General features: G+C 35.0%; 1 protein-coding gene across 14 annotated transcripts; it reads left to right on the top strand.

Moving 5' to 3' along the window:
* The first annotated feature begins 8,983 nt into the window (after positions 1-8,983).
* Positions 8,984-19,149, top strand: LOC150031085 (pyrophosphate--fructose 6-phosphate 1-phosphotransferase subunit beta-like). 14 transcript variants are annotated; one of them, XR_016526193.1, is made up of 9 exons: positions 8,984-9,515; positions 9,913-10,036; positions 10,129-10,304; positions 13,058-13,140; positions 13,231-13,523; positions 13,655-13,760; positions 13,925-13,988; positions 14,320-15,157; positions 15,290-19,143. XR_016526193.1 is itself a non-coding variant. In XM_090309270.1 (8 exons), the coding sequence occupies exons 5-8, from the start codon at positions 13,665-13,667 to the stop codon at positions 15,377-15,379; spliced, it is 339 nt and encodes a 112-aa protein (XP_090165396.1). In that variant the 5' UTR covers positions 8,996-9,515; positions 10,236-10,304; positions 13,058-13,140; positions 13,231-13,523; positions 13,655-13,664; the 3' UTR covers positions 15,380-19,149. The 14 variants fall into 14 exon arrangements, 3 of the variants coding, with proteins under 3 accessions (XP_090165396.1, XP_090165398.1, XP_090165397.1); XR_016526194.1 differs by lacking the exon at positions 9,913-10,036 and having other exon boundaries at positions 8,991-9,515; positions 10,236-10,304; positions 14,303-14,408; positions 15,025-15,157; positions 15,290-19,146; XR_016526192.1 differs by lacking the exon at positions 9,913-10,036 and having other exon boundaries at positions 8,990-9,515; positions 10,236-10,304; positions 14,303-15,157; positions 15,290-18,962.
* The last annotated feature ends 882 nt before the right edge of the window (positions 19,150-20,031 follow it).

Below are 20,031 nucleotides of genomic sequence, written 5' to 3'. Positions count from 1 at the left end.
GTCAGTCTCTATGCTAGATAAAGAATATTAAGATTTTATTATTTTGTGTAAATAGTTTCCCTATTTTTTAAAATTTTTTTGAAAATCTCCTTTTTTATAACTATTAATAGATAAAATTTAGTCAACGAGTATACCAAATAATGAATGATTAAATAAACGATATTAAGAAAATCAAGGTAATCTTCATACCCTGTTTTTTGTTCTAAGAAAATCATGTTCGATATATTTGTATGAAAGAATTTATATCTATTTGTTTACACTTTTTGCAATTTTTTTAGTACAACAAATATGAGGGATGGAGATCTGAAGGTGTAACGACCGGATCCTTACATATTATGGTCCAACCGCTACGACATGCATACTTAGACTTTTCTATCATGAGATAGTTTTGGCAAAAATCTCAAAAGAACATATCTAAGATTTTATTAATTAAGTAATGAATGATTAAATAAACGATATTAAGAAAATCAAGGTAATCTTCATACCCTGTTTTTTGTTCTAAGAAAATCATGTTCGATATATTTGTATGAAAGAATTTATATCTATTTGTTTACACTTTTTGCAATTTTTTTAGTACAACAAATATGAGGGATGGAGATCTGAAGGTGTAACGACCGGATCCTTACATATTATGGTCCAACCGCTACGACATGCATTACTTAGGAATTTTCTATCATGAGATAAGTTTTGGCAAAAATCTCAAAAGAACATATCTAAGATTTTATTAATTTAGGTAGAAAACTATATAAAAAGTTTATTTTACAAAACACCAGGATCCATAAAACATTAGCGTAGTGATACAAAAATGCATATGCCTATAATAGTGAATTTGATGGTTGGCCATTTGAGCGACGTCCAGTTCTGCCACCTACGCTGTGTCCTTACCTACAAAGTCTGTAAAAATAGGATGAGTATATAATATACCCAGTAAGTAGTTCTCACATTGGGTAGTGACCAAATGCACAATCACATGCAACATGTCCTGAAAACGTATGATTGGGACTGAAATATATAATAACATGTGGTGGTCGGTTATGCTTCTAACATAAATTTCTCCGCCCTGATAGGAAGATGAGGACTTAGGCGGAAACTAACCCATCTGATGATTAACGGGTCATGCAATCCGTAGGGTCAGAGTCGCATCCAACATCAACCATTAACATAAACGTAGTGTTACGACCCGAACCCTAGGATTCTAGGTAGGCCGGTTATCTAAAAAATAAAATGCATGCAAAGAATTTAAAAAACGACGCTCATTTATTTGAAATAAATGCTAATTAAAAAAAGAGAAGTTCAATAGACTTTTATTAATGCAATTAATAAAAACAATAAATCCCAAACTAGTCCCAGTGGCTCGATCATGAATTCCGCTGCGCCATCGCTGGTGCATCTCTACCCTTACCTGAAACATCAACATAAGAAAGAATGAGTATGAAATACTCAGTAAGTAGCCCCACCACTGGGGTCAGGCTAGGCATCTATGTCCTCTAGATACCCGCATATGGCACATAAATACATGTAACAAATGAGAGACTGAGTCCTATCCTATTGTAGTTAAGTATGCCCACATAACTGGTGAATCCCGAAGGAAACACAGAACTGGTGAATCCCGAAGGAAACACAAAACTGGTGAATCCCGGAGGAAACACAAACTGGTGAATCCCGAAGGAAACACAAAACTGGTGAATCCCGAAGGAAATACAAAACTGGTGAATCCCGGAGGAAACACAAACTGGTAAATCTCGGAGGAAACACAAACTGGTGAATCCCAAAGGAAACATAAACTGGTGAGCATCTAACTAATCAATGAGGATATTCACACAGTCTTAACATGCTATGATTCAACATTGTACGGTTCTAAAACATACATAAAAATCCTTGATATCATGGCTGCATCACATACACATAATTCTTAATAACATGTTATACACCATCCATGTATAACTTATATCATAAATCCACAACATGCAAGTATGCCTCAACACCAGAAGATCAGACATCGACATATGAAAACACATACTATCACATACTAACGATCAAGCACTTAGGTGTGTATGTAAACAAATAAGAATTTGTGCCAGAACATACTTTGATTCAGGTCATACTGTCAATCAACATGCTAACATTTACCATAACATACACTTATCATGCTAGCATACAACTAAAGCCTGGCCCGTGGGCAGTTCCAGTGGTAAGATTACTTACCTTTACTCACAAACTCTAGAAACTAGCAAGCTCAACCTCTTCCTTGTCCAACAAAACCGAAAGCCCACAGGATCAAACTTAAATCACCTAAAACAAAGATACCAGGACACCTCAAGATCCAAACCTAACACCCAACATCATGGCAAATTATTTTAGGCCACAGTCCATGGTTCAATCAAACTTAAATCGAGAAATTCATAAACATACAACATGCTTAACAACCCACATTATTTTAGAGCCTTACTCTTTACTAAGATTCATCGACTACCCCTTTACTCGGCTGGACGACAAATTCAGCAACCTAAAATTTTGCCCTACATCCAAAACATGACGTGTACCAAAAATTCAAGGCCAAACTCTAGTGACTGCTCAAAATCCTCAAGGAATCCAATCAAAACAATTTACACTTACCCTTAATCCAAGATTCCGACAAAGACCAAAGCGGACCCGACGCGGCAAGGACGACGACGACCGGCAGTGGTGAGGCTGGGGCGGCGGACGCGCGGCTGGAGGGAATTTGGACGAGCGGGGCGGCTGGACGGAGGCTCACGGCAGCGGCTTGGAGACTTCTTGTTGCTCGCGGACGGAACGAATGGCTGAAAGGGACGACGCGACGGCGAGCGGCGTGGTCTGACTGGTGGGATCTGGTCGCCGAAAACCCACGAATGGCGAGCAACGCAGTTGGAGGGAGGTCGATGGCTGGGCGCTGGTGGCACGCGGGGGGCTGGATCCAGTGGTGCGACCGGTTGAAAGCGGACGTGCGGTCGCTTCGAGGTCGACGAATGGTGGTCGGTTGGAGGTGCACGCGACTGGGGGTGTGAGCGGTGGGTGTATGGCAAGGAAGAAGAAAACGGAAGGGGGGGCTCGCATGAGTGAGGGAGAAGGTGGTGGTGGTGGGGGGGTCCTTTTTATTTTAAAAAAATATACTAATAATAATAGTAGTAATAATAATGATAATAATAATAATAAAAGGAAAATAGTATAACTCTAATTAGATCATTTCCTTAACCCACTTTATACTATTTAATTCCTTTCCTTTTTCCAAAAATAATTAATTCCTGCCATAACTTTTCAAATTGAATAATTTTTGAATAAATTCCACGACAACACTTAAATCCTCGCATTTATACTTTAAATTCAGAATTCCAAACATGTCCTTCAACTAAGGACAATTACTGAAAAGGGAAAAGTTTTACATTATTAATAAATAAATAAAAAGGTGTGGGATGTTACAGTAAGATTGGACTAGAGGGGTGCAACCATACATGCCCTGCTAGCCCTAGAAGCATAACCTTTATCTAATTAAAATTTAATCTTATGAACAAACATAATGCATGAGGTCCCTTGTCGATAAACGTATTTTAAACATGTAATGCAACATAACAATAACATAATTATGCAACATATTAAAGGTACACTACCATGAAACACTTAAAGAGAGGGTGAGATAAACTACTTACCTTGACTGCGATCCTAGTTATTCCTTATTATTCCTTATGGTTTAATCAGTAGAGCTTTCCCTCTTAAACCAGAAGGAAATTTGGGCAGCACTTCCCTCGCGTTTCCTTCTAACAGAATTACTTCACCCTTTTCACACGATTTTTACTACTGAGTTTTGTTTGAGAATCCGTTTAACTTCCAGCCTAAAGCCTCCTATTTATAGCCGTTTCCAGCTCTTCTCTGTGTGACAACTCATCCTACAAATGGCTTCTTTAAAATTACTTAGGTTTAAGAATTTCTCTTAATAAGACACCTAATTTTGGCTACGTTTGCCCTTACGTCATCAACCTTTGTTTGTATTCAATTTTAGGGTTCTCCATGTATAATCTATAAGATCGTGGCCAAATTCAACGCATAATCCACGCTTCTGTCTAAATCTCGCCCTCTGTTCTCAGAATCTCGCTCTCTCCAGCTTTCTCGCTGGTTTGGCTCTCATGACTCTCGCTCTCGCTCTCACGCTCCTGCTCTCTCCCACTGTCTCGCTGAGAATCTCCTCTCTCCACTCTCGCTCTCTCACTCTCTCCACTCTCGTTCTCCAATTTTCTCTCCAATCTCGCTAGTTTTCACGCATGGGTTGCCTTCACTGCTTGTGGATTCCACTTCCCCTTTTAACTCTTTCAAATTTTAAGAGTATATGGGCAATTAATTCACCTCCAATTCTTCCAATGAGCAGTGCCCAAACAAAAAGTTATCTACTGCCCTTTGTCTCCTGAATTAGCTAGCGTCCAACTTCTAATTAATCCTCCCTGATTCTGTCCCTTATTCATTATTTTTGGATAATTAATAAATTTCTTGTTTTTTTCCAATTCTAAATTTTCACCCGATTTTTCCTATTAAATTTATATATTTTTCATTCTTAATTATATATTTTATTTGTTTTCCTGCTTTCTAAATTAGGGTTAGGGTATTACATTTACCACCCCTTTAAATAAAATTTCGTCTGCTTAACATTTGACATTTAATTTCCTGTAGTGTATGCGTACAAATTTGGGTTGTTACAAAAGGTTCATACATGTCAATTACCACTTAATTACGTGCACTTCGTATTTTGGTAAATACTCCAAAAAAAAATAACATTCATGAACAATCAAATATTTATTCTATAAAATTATTATGGGAAGAAAAATTTGATAGATAAACGTATTAAAATATTTTTTATGTTCTCAGTTTTTTCTACCATATGTGGAATAAGGAAATCGAACCTCTAACTTCAAAATTGATTAGTAAAAGCTTATGTCAACTGATTACGATTCATTTATTTATAGCACAACACTTCCAAATTTTCGATAAATGCACTTTCGACAAATGGTGTTTAACAAATTAGAATTTAATCACAAATTAAATAAATCTTATTTAATATGATAAAACCTATTCCAATATCATTTTAAATCACCGATTGACTCAAAAACTTAAATTTGTAAGTGAAGGTAAATTTAATCTTATATCATCTAACATAAATGTTAGATAAGAATGAATAAAAGGAGGACCGACATAAAAATTACATTCTCTCAATATAAAATAAAACAATTTTTAATAAATTGAGAAAAATCTAAAATTTGAAAAGGTTTTAAGCGGTTGAAGAAATTGAATAATTAATTCAAAAGTAATACATAATAAAGTTTTAATAGGAAGGTAAAAAAGAAGGCTAAAAAAAGTCTACTGTTATGTTTGACCATCTGTAATGCAATGGAAGGTTTGGTTGTCGAATTTTACATCATTAGTATGTCAACGAATTCTCACTGTATATTAAATTGAGCTATGAATTTGAGGCAAAATAATGACAAGTAAATTTGACTAAGTTATATCTCTATTAAAATGACTTTTCAAAGTTTGTGTCATTCGAAGTTTTGAAGATCAAGAGAGAATTTATATAATTACAACTTACCTAAATTTTACTTTTGTTTTGATTAGATGTACATGAAATTTTTTTTATGGCTTTGTCAAGTTTATTAGTTAAAATATTACTTTGATTATTATATTTCAGATGTCATTTAATTTTGGTTTATGTACTTTTAAATACTAAACTTAAAACTTATGGACCAAAGATATATTTTTTTAAAAAAAATAATATAAATATCTATTACACAAATTAGAGATGCTTTGATTAACCAAAGAAAAGAATATTTTCCAGAAAAGTCATTTTTATTTAAAATATATTTTTTAATAAAAGAAATTGTTTAATATATACTTTGAAAGGATTTAAAAAGCTATTTTGAGTGATTGTCAAATACTCTAATTTTTTTCTCAAATGACTTATTTTTAAATTTTACACACTTAAAAATTAATTAAATTACTAAAATTTCAACAACGAAGCTAAATATGAGTGAAATAGTTAATATGAGGTTAATGGAGGGAGCGGGAGCCGTTACGATGAAAAGCCTTAAGCGAGCGGGCGGGAGCGGGAGCGAGAGCCCTTACGATGAAAAGCCTTAAGTGAGCGAGAGCGAGAGCGAGAGCGAGACGGAAGAGAAAATTTGAGAGCGAGAGTGGAGAGAGCGGGATTTCCAGCAAGAAAGCTGGACAGAGTGAATTCCTAGCGAGAAAACGGGAGAGAGCGAGATTTTAAGAGCAGAGTGAGCGAGATTTGGACAGAAGCGCGAATTATGAGTTGAATTTGGCCACGATCTTATAGATACATGGAAAAACCCTAAAATTGAATACAAACAAAGAATGATGACGTAAGGGCAAACGTTCTATGGTAGTGTACCTTTATTATGTTGCATGGTTATGTTAATTGTTATATTGCATTACATGTTTAGAACACGTTTCTCTACCAGGGAGCCTTGTTCACGATTACGTTAAAATCAAGTTTTAATTAGGTGTAAGTTATGCTTCCAATCTAATCTTATGGTTATGCTAATGGTTGATGTTGGATGCAACTCTGGCCCTACTGACTGCATGACCCGCTAATCATCAGATGGGTTAGTTTCCACTTAGGTCCTCATCTTGTCACTTCATCGTTTAATCCATTAAATTTATTAGTTTTATTTATATTGTAATATAACTTGCAAATGTAGATAAAATTATTTGCTTTCTCAAATATATATTAATATCGTAATATTGTAGATAAAATAGATTGCTGACAGAGTTTTGAGGGGAAATAGAATTGTGATTATGAAATTGTTGTTGAGTTTGAGTGTTATCAAATTGAGAAGGAAAGCAAAACACATTGTTTTCTTCCATAATTCGTATGGTAATTTTTTGATTATGTATTGAAGAATGAGAACAGTTTGGTCATTTTATAAAGCCAAAGCAATGGTAATAAAGATTCTTTATATCTCTCTCTATTTTCATATCAATTAACCTTGTTCTACTTTGGTCCTAAACTTTAAAGAACATTTGTTTTTGTCCATGAACTTTTATAAAGTGTTCATTATGGTCATTGGAGTTAATATTATGTTAACATTTAAGGATTAATTTTATTTAAAGATGAAATTACATTCAACATGGGTTGAGCAATATGGATGTAAAGTAAAATGTCAATGACCAACGCGTTCAAATAGTGAAACTTCCAAAATCTCGAACCCAAAATGACTTTTGAAGCCTTATAAAATCGTTTTACCACCTAATTCAAATGTGAACCCCTAGATTTTTTTCGCATGACTAACTTATTTGGTAACATAATTATCAAAAAATACAAGTCATCTCACTATTCTATTTAAGAGTTAATAGAATTTTAATAGTAGAGACCAAATTAAATGAACTAGAATGAATGTTTTTGAAAGTTTAAAGATAAAAATAAAACAAGATACAAAGCTTAAGGACCAAAATAGAATTTAAATCTAAAAATAAATTGCCACGTTAGCTCTCATTAGCCACACTGATACTGAAAACCTTACAAGTCACTAAAATGCTATTAAATTCAAACATTATGATTATGAGTTAAAATGTCGATTTGAAAATTTATGAATTAAAATATCGCTAAATCTAAATCTTTAGAATAAAAGTTGTGCAATCCTTGCATTTGAAGAATTGGAGAGCGAGAAACCCAGCGAGCGAGGCTGGCGAGAGTACAGAGAGCGAGATTGAAGGAAAATTGGAGAGAGCGAGAATTGTAGCGAGAAAGTTAGAGAGAGCGAGAGTAAAGAGGGCTACTTAGCGAGACCTGGAGCGAGAGCGAGAGCGAGAGCGGGAGCGAGCGGGAGCGGGAGCCGTTACGATGAAAAGCCTTAAGCGAGCGAGCGCGAGCGGGCGGGAGCGGGAGCGAGAGCCCTTACGTGAAAAGCCTTAAGCAGCGAGCGGGAGCGAGAGCATGCGAGAGCGAGCGAGAGCGAGAGCGAGAAAGCTGGAGAGAGCGAGACGGAAGAGAAAATTTGAGAGCGAGAGTGGAGAGAGCGGCAAGAAAGCTGGACAGTGTTTGATTTAGGTTTCAAAATGTAACGATTTTACTCTTGAGATTTGAAATTTGTTTTTATTTGATCCATACGTTTCAAGATTTACATTTTTAACCTCGATTTTTTACTAGCTACTTACTTTTTGTATTTGGTGTTAATGTTTATTACTTAATTTAAAAAAATACAAAGAATTACAATTAGTTAAGTTTTACTATCTTTATCTGTATTAAATTTTAAATTCACTTCATAATTATTTTAAATTAATTAATAGACATTAATGCCAATAACTAAAAATGAGCATTTAATGAAAAATTGAGGTTAAAAGTATAAGTCTTGAAATATAGAGACCAAATCGAAACAAAACTTAAATCTCAGTGGTAAAATTGTAACATTTTGAAACCTAGTTAGGGATTTCAAAACTAAACTCAAAACTTGAGGACTAAAAATGTAACATTTTGAAACTATTTCAAAATTGAGGAAAGAAATATGTATTTTTCCTTAAAATATATCAATGAGTAGAAATTCTTCAGAATGTTGGACAAAATCGATAGATGAAATGATGTAATATCGATCATTGGATCATTAGACCTTCATTTATTTAGTTCATCTTTAATATTTTCACAACTACTATTTTACTTTTAGCTGCCAATAAGAGATAGTTATTTTGAAATAGTATTTACTGTAACAAGAGATAGTTAATTATAATCTTATGGTCTCATCCGCCTCTTAATAGTAAAAGTAACGTAAGAGTGATTTTGAAAGGATTAAAAATACTTTATTATTATTAATAAATAAAAAAAACAAATACATATAAGTATAAGTTGAAGTTTCCAAAATTTAAATAAATAATTTAAAAAGAATCCCTAGTTGAATAATAAATAATTTGACGCCTCCATCTTTGCCTTTTTCTTCCCTTACTCATTCCCTGCAGCAGCAAACCCCAGAAACCACCTCTCTTTCTTTCTCTCTCCTTCCTATAAAAACACAGACAAGCCCCATTTGAATCTCTGCTTTCTCCTAACAAAAAAATAAAAAGTAAAAAAGCTGATAAAAGTGACAATAAATTTGATAAAAATAAATAAATATTTAAAAAATAATTTCCAGCTGGAGAGTGTTTGTTATTTATTAGCAAAACTCAACGGGCCAAAATTTTGAAACCCTACTCCTCAGACGTTGTACTTCCTCCAAAATTTTGAAACCCTACTCCGATCCCCTCTCTCCCATTGTCGCTCCCTTCGTCGCCGTTACAGGGCCAGACCTTCCTCACTTTCCATTCTCATTTCATTGTCGCTCCCTTCGTCGCCGCACTCTGCTCCTTCGACGATGACGCCATTGCTCGCCAAGTCACTGATCTTGTTCGTCGATGTTACTGAAGTTAACGGTGATGGATCTCTTTGCGACGACTTTATCGCCAGAGTTTCGGATCGGCTTTCTTCTGGCGCGTTGTCTTGGAGCCGCCGTCAGGTGTATAATATGGTAATCTTGTTTGTTCTACTGTTCTAGATTCGTGCGTATTTCGTTGTCAAAGGAGTGTGATTTTTTTTCTTTTTCCATTTGTTCCTTTTAGCTTCATTGTTATAGAATGCTTAGGTCTGCCTGTAGTGTTAATAAGAGACTGATTTCACTTCAACAGGCAGGAAACCAATTACACATGTTTTTTCTTCGTTTTGTTTTTTACTTTTTTTTTTTTTTTAAAAAAATTTCGGGGAGGAGTAAAAAATTGGCTACTACTGCCAGACCACTTTCTCAGAGTTTAGTGGACACTTAACGAACCAGCCAAACAAATGACAATGAAAAGGAAAGTTACAGCAATAAATTCATAATGCTACAACAACCAAAGGAAACAAACATTACCTAATATCAAACTCTTCAGATTTCTGTACAGCTTCTTCAGAAATCTGTACAGCTTTAAACTATCGGACAACAAATTTCCATGGCCAAATTAAGAACAACGATGGCCTCGTGTCAAATCTCGTGCCAGGCCTTGAATTACCAAGGTGATAAACTGAATAATTCGAAAGAAGCAAATTATTTTGTACTGCGCATATGCATTTTTTATGACAAGTTCTGAATTACTCTTCATATGCAGCAAGGAGATACGGGGAGAGATCCTCTTTGTTCTATATAAATTGACCACAATTCAATATGCATCTAACCATAGCACTGAAAATGATATTCTCTCTGCATTTTGCCCAGAACTTCTGTTTCTATCTCTGGAGGCGCTCATGAAGACTCAAAATGATGATGTCCGATTGAACTATGTAGGTTTGTCAACTTCTTCAAAACCACTTTTTTTTTTTTGTGTTTCCTAGACCGAACATGATGGCTAAATCTTCTTTCTGGTTTATAATTTGTAGCTGGTGGTGCATGAGTTTGGGTGATATTTTTGAATGTTTGCATTTGCGTACAAATGAAGCCCAGTTTCTCATTTTTCATCTTCTTTTATCTGATGTGTATTGATTTGTATACTGACAACTACCAGAATAAATGTTTTAAAAAAAAAGCTATGAAAAGCTATGTCATAATGGATGGAAAACTGAAAATGATGTATTGATTTGTATACTCATCTTCTTTTATCTGATGTGTATTGATTTGTATCTAACTATTCATGTTCATTCATTCATTGTGCATCACTACTAGAATAAATGTTTAAAAAAAAAGCTATGCAACATAATTATTTCCAACCTTGAGAATACTACATGATCATTCTATACTGACAAATAACTTGAATGCTTTGAGAAAATACAAGAAATGGATACTCGTGGTATTATGTCATAATGGATGGAAAACTGCATACCTTAATGGTTGCAACAAGGCCCAACCTGAAACACAATAAAGCTGCATTAGTCCTTTCTAAATGTAGTAAACTCATAGCTTTATTAAAAATTATAAATCTCTCTGCTTATCATAACTAAGCAGCCCCAAAAGAAATTAATTTTATCAGTACAAGAACAGCATAAAATGAACTAAAATATGAAAACCCCATAGAAAGATCCATGACCATCTTGTGGCAAGGCCGATAACAGAAAATTTTCAAACACTCTATGGAAGGAGTAGAAATTAAGTTTATTCACTACTTAAATCCCAATTAGAGTAGTGGCCCAAAATGAATAAAAAATTTGAAATTCCAAAGCAACAAGATAAATCGACCTATTTGAGCTCGGACTTAGGATATGCCATTCCACCAACAAAGTTGCTTGCCAGGATATTGAAGAAAGAAAGCAAAAGCTAAAAGAAAATGCAACTCAAAACATTTTGTTCATGTGCAAGTTTTTTCCAGACTTGAAGAACCATTTTACAAAATTCAGCTCAACCACATAGCTGCGCATCTACAGTATGGTTATAGGTTTCAATTCGATATTCTACCCCCAAAAGATATACCCAGATGACTTTTCATCTACCCGACTTCTTAGCTCAACTCTAAGTTTCTAAATTATGATTAGTCAATCCCGTAAACAAGATAAGATCACTTATCCAAAGATTTTAATCGACTTCTTTTCCAATAAATTAACAAACGCTGCCCTGAATGACTAAAATTTTGCAATGGCATATCAACTCTTAAGTTTCTATCAAAGGTCCTCTGCTTTCGTCAGACTAAGATCTCCAACTTAACACTGTGGAGCTAATAATTAGTTATCTGTCCTCAGAGGGCACTTCCATCAAGCCAAACCAACTATTGGTTGAAGAAAATATAGTGGATTATGTATTTGAGATATTACGATTTTCAGGTGAGCAATCGTAGTCCTGAAAATTCTGAACAAGCATAATCTGTCAGGGATAAAGATATCTAGCTATTTTTTTTAGATCGAAAGGACACAGATGTACAACCTATGAAACAAATCCTAATCGTAGTCTTGAAAATTCTTGAACAAGCATAATCTGTCAGAGATAAAGACATCTAGCGATTTTTTTTAGAACTCAAGGACACATATGTACAACCTATAAAATAGTTCCTGTTCAAGTAAGGTCGTAGATATCTAGCTATTTTTGTGTTGGTAAATACATGAAAACTAGTCAAGGTCATAGATATCTAGCTATTTTTGTGCTGTTAAATACATGAAAACTACACATTCTTTTTTCAAAATAGTTCATATGCCAGAAACTTCGAATTCTAGGATAATGAAATGAGTTGCACATTGCTGAAGGTAAGGATCCCTTAACAAGGGCTTGCGTCTTCAGGCCCTTGATCTTCTTTCAAGAGCTGAATTGCCCTTCAATCAAAGGCTTGCGGTCGGATTTGCAACACTAATTCTAGTGTTGGGTCATGTTGCTAAAGTTCCTTTCCATCCAATTCACAGCCAAACACTTGGTCTCATTTTGAAATGCATTTCTCAGTGTCCTGGAGTAGTGGTTGTATCTCGTATTGAAGAACTAGTTCTTATTTTGACGAGTATGCTCCGTAAGAATGTGACTGGGGAGATGGGCATACATTCAGACACATTTGCAACAACCCGTGCAATCCTGGTCACGATTATGAAGTCTCCATCTCATAGGGTGCCACATCTAGCAACATCAATTCAAGAAGTATTAGAACATGTAGTTTTATTTCGTCTTAGTACATTCGAAACACAACCAGGTCAACTTTTACATTCTTTATACCTTCTCAAGGAGTTCTATATATATATTCAAGTCAATACTGTCATGGACAACTATATCACCAAAGAAATGAAAAATTGTGCTCTTGATGTATGTACAACACACTACCTTGGCTTTTAGCAACTATCAATGTAACTGAAGAGGAACTTGTTTTGGGGGTATTTGAAACTTTTCATTCGATTTTGCTCCAAAATCCTGACATCAGGACCATAGATTTTGCAAACACACTTCTATCTGCTTGTTGTTTGAGTTTCTCTTTTAGATGTCTAGGCTCATTTCTATATGAAAAGATGAAATGGAGAGTGTATCTAATGCTCAGTTCTCCGGTGGATGTCATCTTTGGAAATGATTTCACTGGCATTAGAGAACTTGTATCATTTTTTCCATCTGATCCAGTTGATTTACTGTTTCTACTTGGACAGGAAAGCTCCAATGACTCAGATCTTTCTTCTTGTTAGTCTGCTGTTTTGTTGTTACTATATGTAAGTTCATTACATGATGATAGGTAACACACTTTTGTTTCTTCTTTCTTGTATCCTCTTTTTGGTATATATCTGTTGTCTATGTACTCACCACATGAATACCTCTTTGCCAGACTTGTTGATGAGAAGATGGTTTAGCATGTTCCAGTATATTCTTGTCAGCAAAAGTGGCTTACTATGTGGATACCATGACCCATTTATGGTCACACAAATGGTGAATATATATGGGTTTTGTAGGTCTGTTGCTGATGCTAGTTGCCACACTTCCTACAGTTCAGAAGTCGAAAGAATATTGTTCTAATTGGTGACTGAAAGTGAGTGGGATATGCATTCTTCAAGGATTCATAGACCATCATTAGTATGGTTGTTTAAGCAAGAGAAAATCAGAAATCCATTATGTTATCAGGTTTTGAAAATATGCCAAATCCATTATGAACTTTTCCTGTTTTACTTAAACGCTCCTGTTTTTTTTTTTTTTTTTTTGTGTGTAAGACTCTGTTATCTATATTCCCCTTCTTTCTATTGTTTTCAAATTAGGAGTAAGAATATGAAGACCCGAGTGATTGGTTGCCCAAAAACTATTGATGGTGATCTCAAATCCAAAGAGGTCCCCACAAGTTTTGGATTTGATTCTGCTTGCAAGGTACTCATTTCTCTTTGTAACTGCTTTAGAATTCATATTTCGTTTGGACTCAACTTTGGTGACTGTTGCAAAGTTGAAGTAGTTTCTTCAAGAATTCAAGGAAAAAATGGAATGTTGCATTCATGAGATGAGACGCTTAATAGGCTCTTCTGATGTTTATGCAGATATATTCAGAAATGATTGGTAATGTGATGGTTGATGCTCGATCTACAGGAAAATATTACCACTGTAAGCATTTTACTTAATGAAATTGAAACTAAAAATAGTTCTGATGTGCTGACATGTTCATAATAACTGAAATATTGACATTACCAGTATTTCAAGTTCAGATATGTCCACTTTTTTTAAAATATATATTTATAAATAAGTAGATAATATCAATAATAAAGCCCATCTTGTTGCCTCATCTGTAAAAAACAGAGCACTTCACGGCTACTCAATTTTATTAACCTAATGTGAGATTGTACTTTTTTATTGTTGTGATGTTGATACCTTTTTTTTCTCACTCAAGTTTCAAGTTTATTATCATATTGCATTAACAGTGTACATATATCCACAGTTGGACGACTTATGGGTCGTGCTGCTTCTCACATCACACTAGAGTGTGCTTTGCAAACTCATCCAAATATTATTATTATTGGAGAAAAGGTAGCTGCTTTATTTAAACTACTTAAGATAGAAACCTTTGTCAAGGAGGACATTTATCTCCACATGCTTTACCAGATAGAAATCTTTGTCAAGAAGGGCATTTACCTCCACATGCAACCCTAGGGTTGTTTATTCCCTTTGAGAACTAGATTTTGTCTCAGTAATAACTAATAATCTCTGCAACAGATACTCTCATGTAAACATGAAAATTGAAATTGTTGAGTCAGTTAATATATCCTGTTTCAGAATTTCATCTTCTTGCATTTTTACATAGAATGGTAAATATCAAACAAAACTTAGGGTAAAGATAAAAATTTGTGATAAACAAAAGATTCATGGAATTAGGTTGAAACTTTTAATATGGTGTAATGGAACTAAGGATTGACATCCCATATCATATTCAATTGCCTAAGTGATATCGGATGCCTTTTTTTGTCAGCTTTGAAAAATTTGTTCTCTACCACCTAGTTGTAGTTGACTCATAGAGATTTATTGGTTTTGAATGTATGCAGGCGACAAAATTTCCAGACAAAAAATAATTTGTTTTGAATGTTGACTCATATATTAATAGAGCTTTAGTTTATAGGGTACATCGAATTTACAATGTGTTTTGCAGGTTGCGGCTAAGAAGCTTACCTTGAAAAACGTTACAGACTACATTATCGATGTAATTAGTAAATGTTTTGAACTTGGTTATTAATTATGGTGTTGTACTTATTCCCGAGGGTTTGATTGACTTCATTCCGGAGGTATTTCTTTTGTTATTGTAACTAATTGTGTTTATTTCTTTTGGTTGTATGCTCACTATCCACTAAACCCAAGATTCTTGGGATCAATATGTCATTCTTGAACTGATATTATATATAGCTCACTTTCTACAGGTGCAACAACTTATTTCGGAACTCAATGAAATTCTTGCCCATGATATTATAGATGAGGATAGGTTATGGAAAAAGAAATATTATAGATGAGGATAGGTTATGGAAAAAGAAACTTACTACTCAATCTCATCACCTTTTTGAATATTTTCCACAAGCAATCCAAGAACAATTGTTGCTTGAAAGAGATCCACACGGAAATGTCCAGGTAATTGTTTTTTCTTTTTGTTTTATACATGTCTTTCCATGTAACTGAGTTGAAAAAGAGAAGGCAAGAAGGTGCATATAATGGGTGGCCAATTCAAGTGGCAGTCACATTTCTTTCGGTACTTATTCTATTCGTGCTTGAACTTTTGCTGTTTTACTTATACGCTCCTGTTTAATAATTTAGTGATAACACATTATTTAGCACTTGGGTAGTAGGCAAGTCAGTTGAGATCTGAAAAACATGCATGTTGGTAAATGCATTAAGATCTTTTAAATTCATTTTTCTTGGGCTGTAAAAATCCATTCTTGATGATTCTTGATAATTCTTTAATTCATCTAACTCCCAATCTTTACGTTGATATCTTGAAACATGGGTTTGATTGGATCTTTGGACCTTTTTCGATATTGTTGCCTTCTTATCCCACCCCAAATTGCCTTAGAAACATCATTGGAGTCACTAGAATCACTAGAATTAAATTTCCAATGTGGATAATGATAGGTGCTTTGAGAAAATCGAGCATGGACAAAATTAGTATGTTGGAATTCTTCTTTTGAACCACTTGAGTCAGAATTCCAACTTTGTTTTTGGAAGTAAATTTTATTTTCTTGCCTATACCAACTGCTGATTTTTTTTTTCTTGGACGTCTTCTTTGATCGATAATAGTCAATTCTTGCAAAATCTTGATAAATCTTCGGTTTCTTCTTTCTTTCTTGGAATTTCAAGGGTTCCCCCTAATTAGATGTTAGTTGTTCGACAATGAGGACAACTCACAAAGCTTCCTCTTGTGATCGACGTCACTAAGAGTTTCTTGGAGTTCCACTGGCGGCAGTCAATATTGGCCCACGGATGCTCTGGTACCAAATTGATGTCTCCTAAAGGAGATAAAAGGAGAATTCTCTCCAAGAATCAAGATTATGAATATTTTATTAGAATGAATAAAGTGTTTGATACAAGAGGGGAAGGTTCCTATTTGATGAAACAAAGAGAAGAGAAGAACACAACATTTTACGTGGAAAATCCTAGAACAGGGAGAAAAAACCACGATACAATCACTCTTTTTATTATTATTTTCTATGTTTCATACAGAACAGGGCACAAATATAAATAGAGATGTAGGAAACCCTAATACAGACTAGGGCAAGATGAAACTACTAAAATGCCCTTAGGGTTCAAAAGTGAAGTCCTTTTTTATTTTCAACACTCTCTCTCAAATTGGGGCATAGATGTTAATAAGACCTAACTTGCTGACACAAAAATCAAAACTCTGTCTGTTAAGTCCTTTTGTCTATGAAGATGTCTGTGACCTGTTGACCGAAAGAGATGTATTGAATGTAGATACTGTCACTGTCCAATCTTTCTTTGATGAAGTGTCTATCGATTTCAACGTGTTTGGTTCTATCATCTTGAACCAGATTATTTGCTATACTTATTGCAGTTTTGTTGTCACAGTAGAGCTTCATCAGATGATCACAATCCCGACACAGGTTTGACAAAACTTTCTTTAACCAGATTTCTTCACATATTCCCAGACTTATAGCCATGTATTCTGCTTCAACACTGCTTCTAACAACCACCATTTGTTTCTTACTTCTCCAAGTGACAAGATTTCCCCACAAAAAGGTACAGTACCCAAATGTGACTTTTTGTCTACAATAGAGCCTGTCCAGTCAGTGTCAGTATAAGTGAGATACCTCGTTTGTCAGTTTTCTTGAACATCTAACCCTTACTGGGAGTAGTTTGTAAATATCTTAGGATGCGTTCAACAACCTTCATATGCTCTTCATAGTGCTTGCATAAACTGGCTTACCACACTGACGACGTAGGATATGTCTGGTCTAGTATGGGATAGGTAAATTAGTTTCCCTACTAAACATTGATATCTTTCTTTATTAACAGGAAAGTTAATAGAGTCGCCAAGCTTGGTATTGACTTCTACGGGGTTATCAACTTTGCATCCAGTTATACTTGTTTCTTTTATCAAGTCAAGTGTGTATTTCTGTTGAGAGACTGAAATTCCCTCTTTTAATCGTGCTACTTTCGTCCCAAGAAAGTACTTGAATCTTCCGAGGTCTTTAATCTCAAACTCCTTAGCCATTTTCTTTTTCAGTCTGTCAATCTCTGTAGTATCATCGGGATAACACAATATCATCCACGTATACAATGAGAACGACACTCTTTCCTGACACTGACCTTTTTGTAAGCAGAGTGTGATCAGAGTGTCCCTGAGTATAACCTTGAGATTTAACGAAGGTAGTAAACCTGTCGAACCACGCTCTTGGAGACTATTTTAATCTGTATAATGACTTTCTTAGCTTACACCCTTCGTGATCAAACTGAGCTTCAAAACCTGGAGGACTCATGTAGACTTCCTCTTTTAACTCACCATTGAGAAATGCATTTTTCACATCTAGATGATGGAAAGGCCAGTCTTTGTTCACAACCATGTCGAAATGTGTTTAGTTTTGCAACCAGAGAAAAAGTCTTACAGTAGTCTATTCCAAAGGTCTGAGTAAATCCTAAACTAGCCTGACCTTATAACTGTCAAGCGTCCCATCAGACTTGTACTTTATGGTGAACCCCTATTTGCATCCAACCGTCTTATGCTCTTTAGGAAGAGACAGACGATCCCAAGTATTGTTTTTCTCAAGAGCCCTCATTTCTTCCATAATTGTAGTTTTTCACTCGGGGATTTCCATTGCTACTTATAAATTATTTGGTATCGTTACTGTTTATAGACTTGTAGTAAGAGCTCTGAACTCAGGTGAAAGGTTACCATACGACAGATAACTCCGCATTGGGTGCTTAAGGCAGGACTTGATTCTTTTTCTTAAGGCAATAGGAAGATCAAGGGAGGAATCTCCACCTTTTACTCTATCTGACCTTCCATTAGAAATTCCACACTTAGTCTCTAGCGTAGAGTTCCATTCTGATAAGCAAATAGTGACAATCATAAGGAGTTGGCCAAGTAAGCAATATTGAGGTTCTAAAAGATGAAAGTGAAGTTCAACAATCTCAAACCAGCTCAACTGAAGCTCGTGGTGAAAATCATTGTAAGAACTTTTCAAGTCAATCCAATCATGAGGCAATCATTATGCCTCAAGGACCAATGTCAAGAGCTAAAAAACTTGAAGAGGGATTAAACGCTTGCTTCCAAGCTAAATTTCCAGCCCATCACGAAGAGTTGCAACCCTTGAAGCTCCAAGAGTCACTTGGGCACCCAAAAGTCCTAATGAATCTGCAAAATTCAGATTCATCCCCGTGTTTAATGCTTGATGTATTAATTTATTTCAATGTATTTACATTTATTAAGGTTCATGTATGTCCTCAAAGAGTTTTTGTTGAACTTAGTCAATTAGGTGAAAAGTTGTGTCTTTTCAAATTGTCTTTTCCATCAGTATAAATACCTATGTAGTTTGGTCATTGGAACACACTTGAGATTGAATGGAATTTTCATTAAAGGTTTTGTCTTTCAAACTTTATGCTTTTTCTTTGTATTTTTGTGTTTAAAATGCATGTATTAGAACTTTCAATCTAGTTTGATCAATTAGATTGTGGAGAGTTCGAATTCTTGAAGTTAGGAATAAGTTTTCCTTTCTTGTTGATCATCGATCAATCTTCCAAGCCAAATATGTTTAGCTTTCTTGGGGTTGCTTATTAAACAGTTAATTGGGGTTACTTTTATTATCGTTGTGGGGTTTCACCTAGAATAAAGGGGTTCTCATACGTGATTGAGGGCCCACAACGATAATAAGAATAACCCCGACCCAAGAAAGCTAAACATATTTGGCTTGGAAGATTGGTCGATGATCAAGAAGAAAGGAGAACTTGTTACTAACTTCAAGAAGTCGAACTCTCCACAATCTAATTGATCAAACTAGATTGAAAGTTCTAATACATGCATTTTAAACACAAAAATACAAAGAAAAAGCATAAAGCTTGAGAGACAAAAACTCTAATGAAATTTCATTCAATCTCAAGTGTGTTCCAATGACCAAACTACATAGGTATTTATACTGATGGAAAAGACAATTTGAAAAGACACAACTTTTCACCTAATTGACGGAATGCAATGGAAAAGACAATTATCATTACCCTCTCAATGTTTTCTTTGATGGAATGCAAAGGAAGATCGCCGCAAAGAAGGAGGCATCGACAAACAATGCCGACGACAGCGCACATTTTGGGGTTGTATTTTTCCTTCACTCTATTCCAAATTCTGCACCATCGCATCGTATTTTAATTTTGAAAGTTTTATCACCGCATCCTGTTTGATTACCGCAATCATTTAACATTGATAAATTTAGTAAGTCGCCGCATGCTTTCTCTTTGCCATTTATGATTTCAATGATGAATCACATGCATCTATTTTTTTTTTTATATATACTAGAGTCAACTTATTTTTAGGACAATCACCTCAAGAAATGTTTTTAAAAGTTAGTGGTCGGCTAGCTTTCTTTCAAACTGATCCTTTACCAAACTTCTTAAGAACATCGCATGACTTCTTTCAATCTATTGGCAAGGAGGACATTGTCGCATT

Source organism: Benincasa hispida, unplaced genomic scaffold, assembly GCF_027475165.1.
Source record: "Benincasa hispida cultivar pf3 unplaced genomic scaffold, pf3_genome.v1.1 HicScf1484, whole genome shotgun sequence".
Classification (NCBI taxonomy): domain Eukaryota; kingdom Viridiplantae; phylum Streptophyta; class Magnoliopsida; order Cucurbitales; family Cucurbitaceae; genus Benincasa; species Benincasa hispida.
This window is presented reverse-complemented; position numbering and strand designations above follow the sequence as displayed.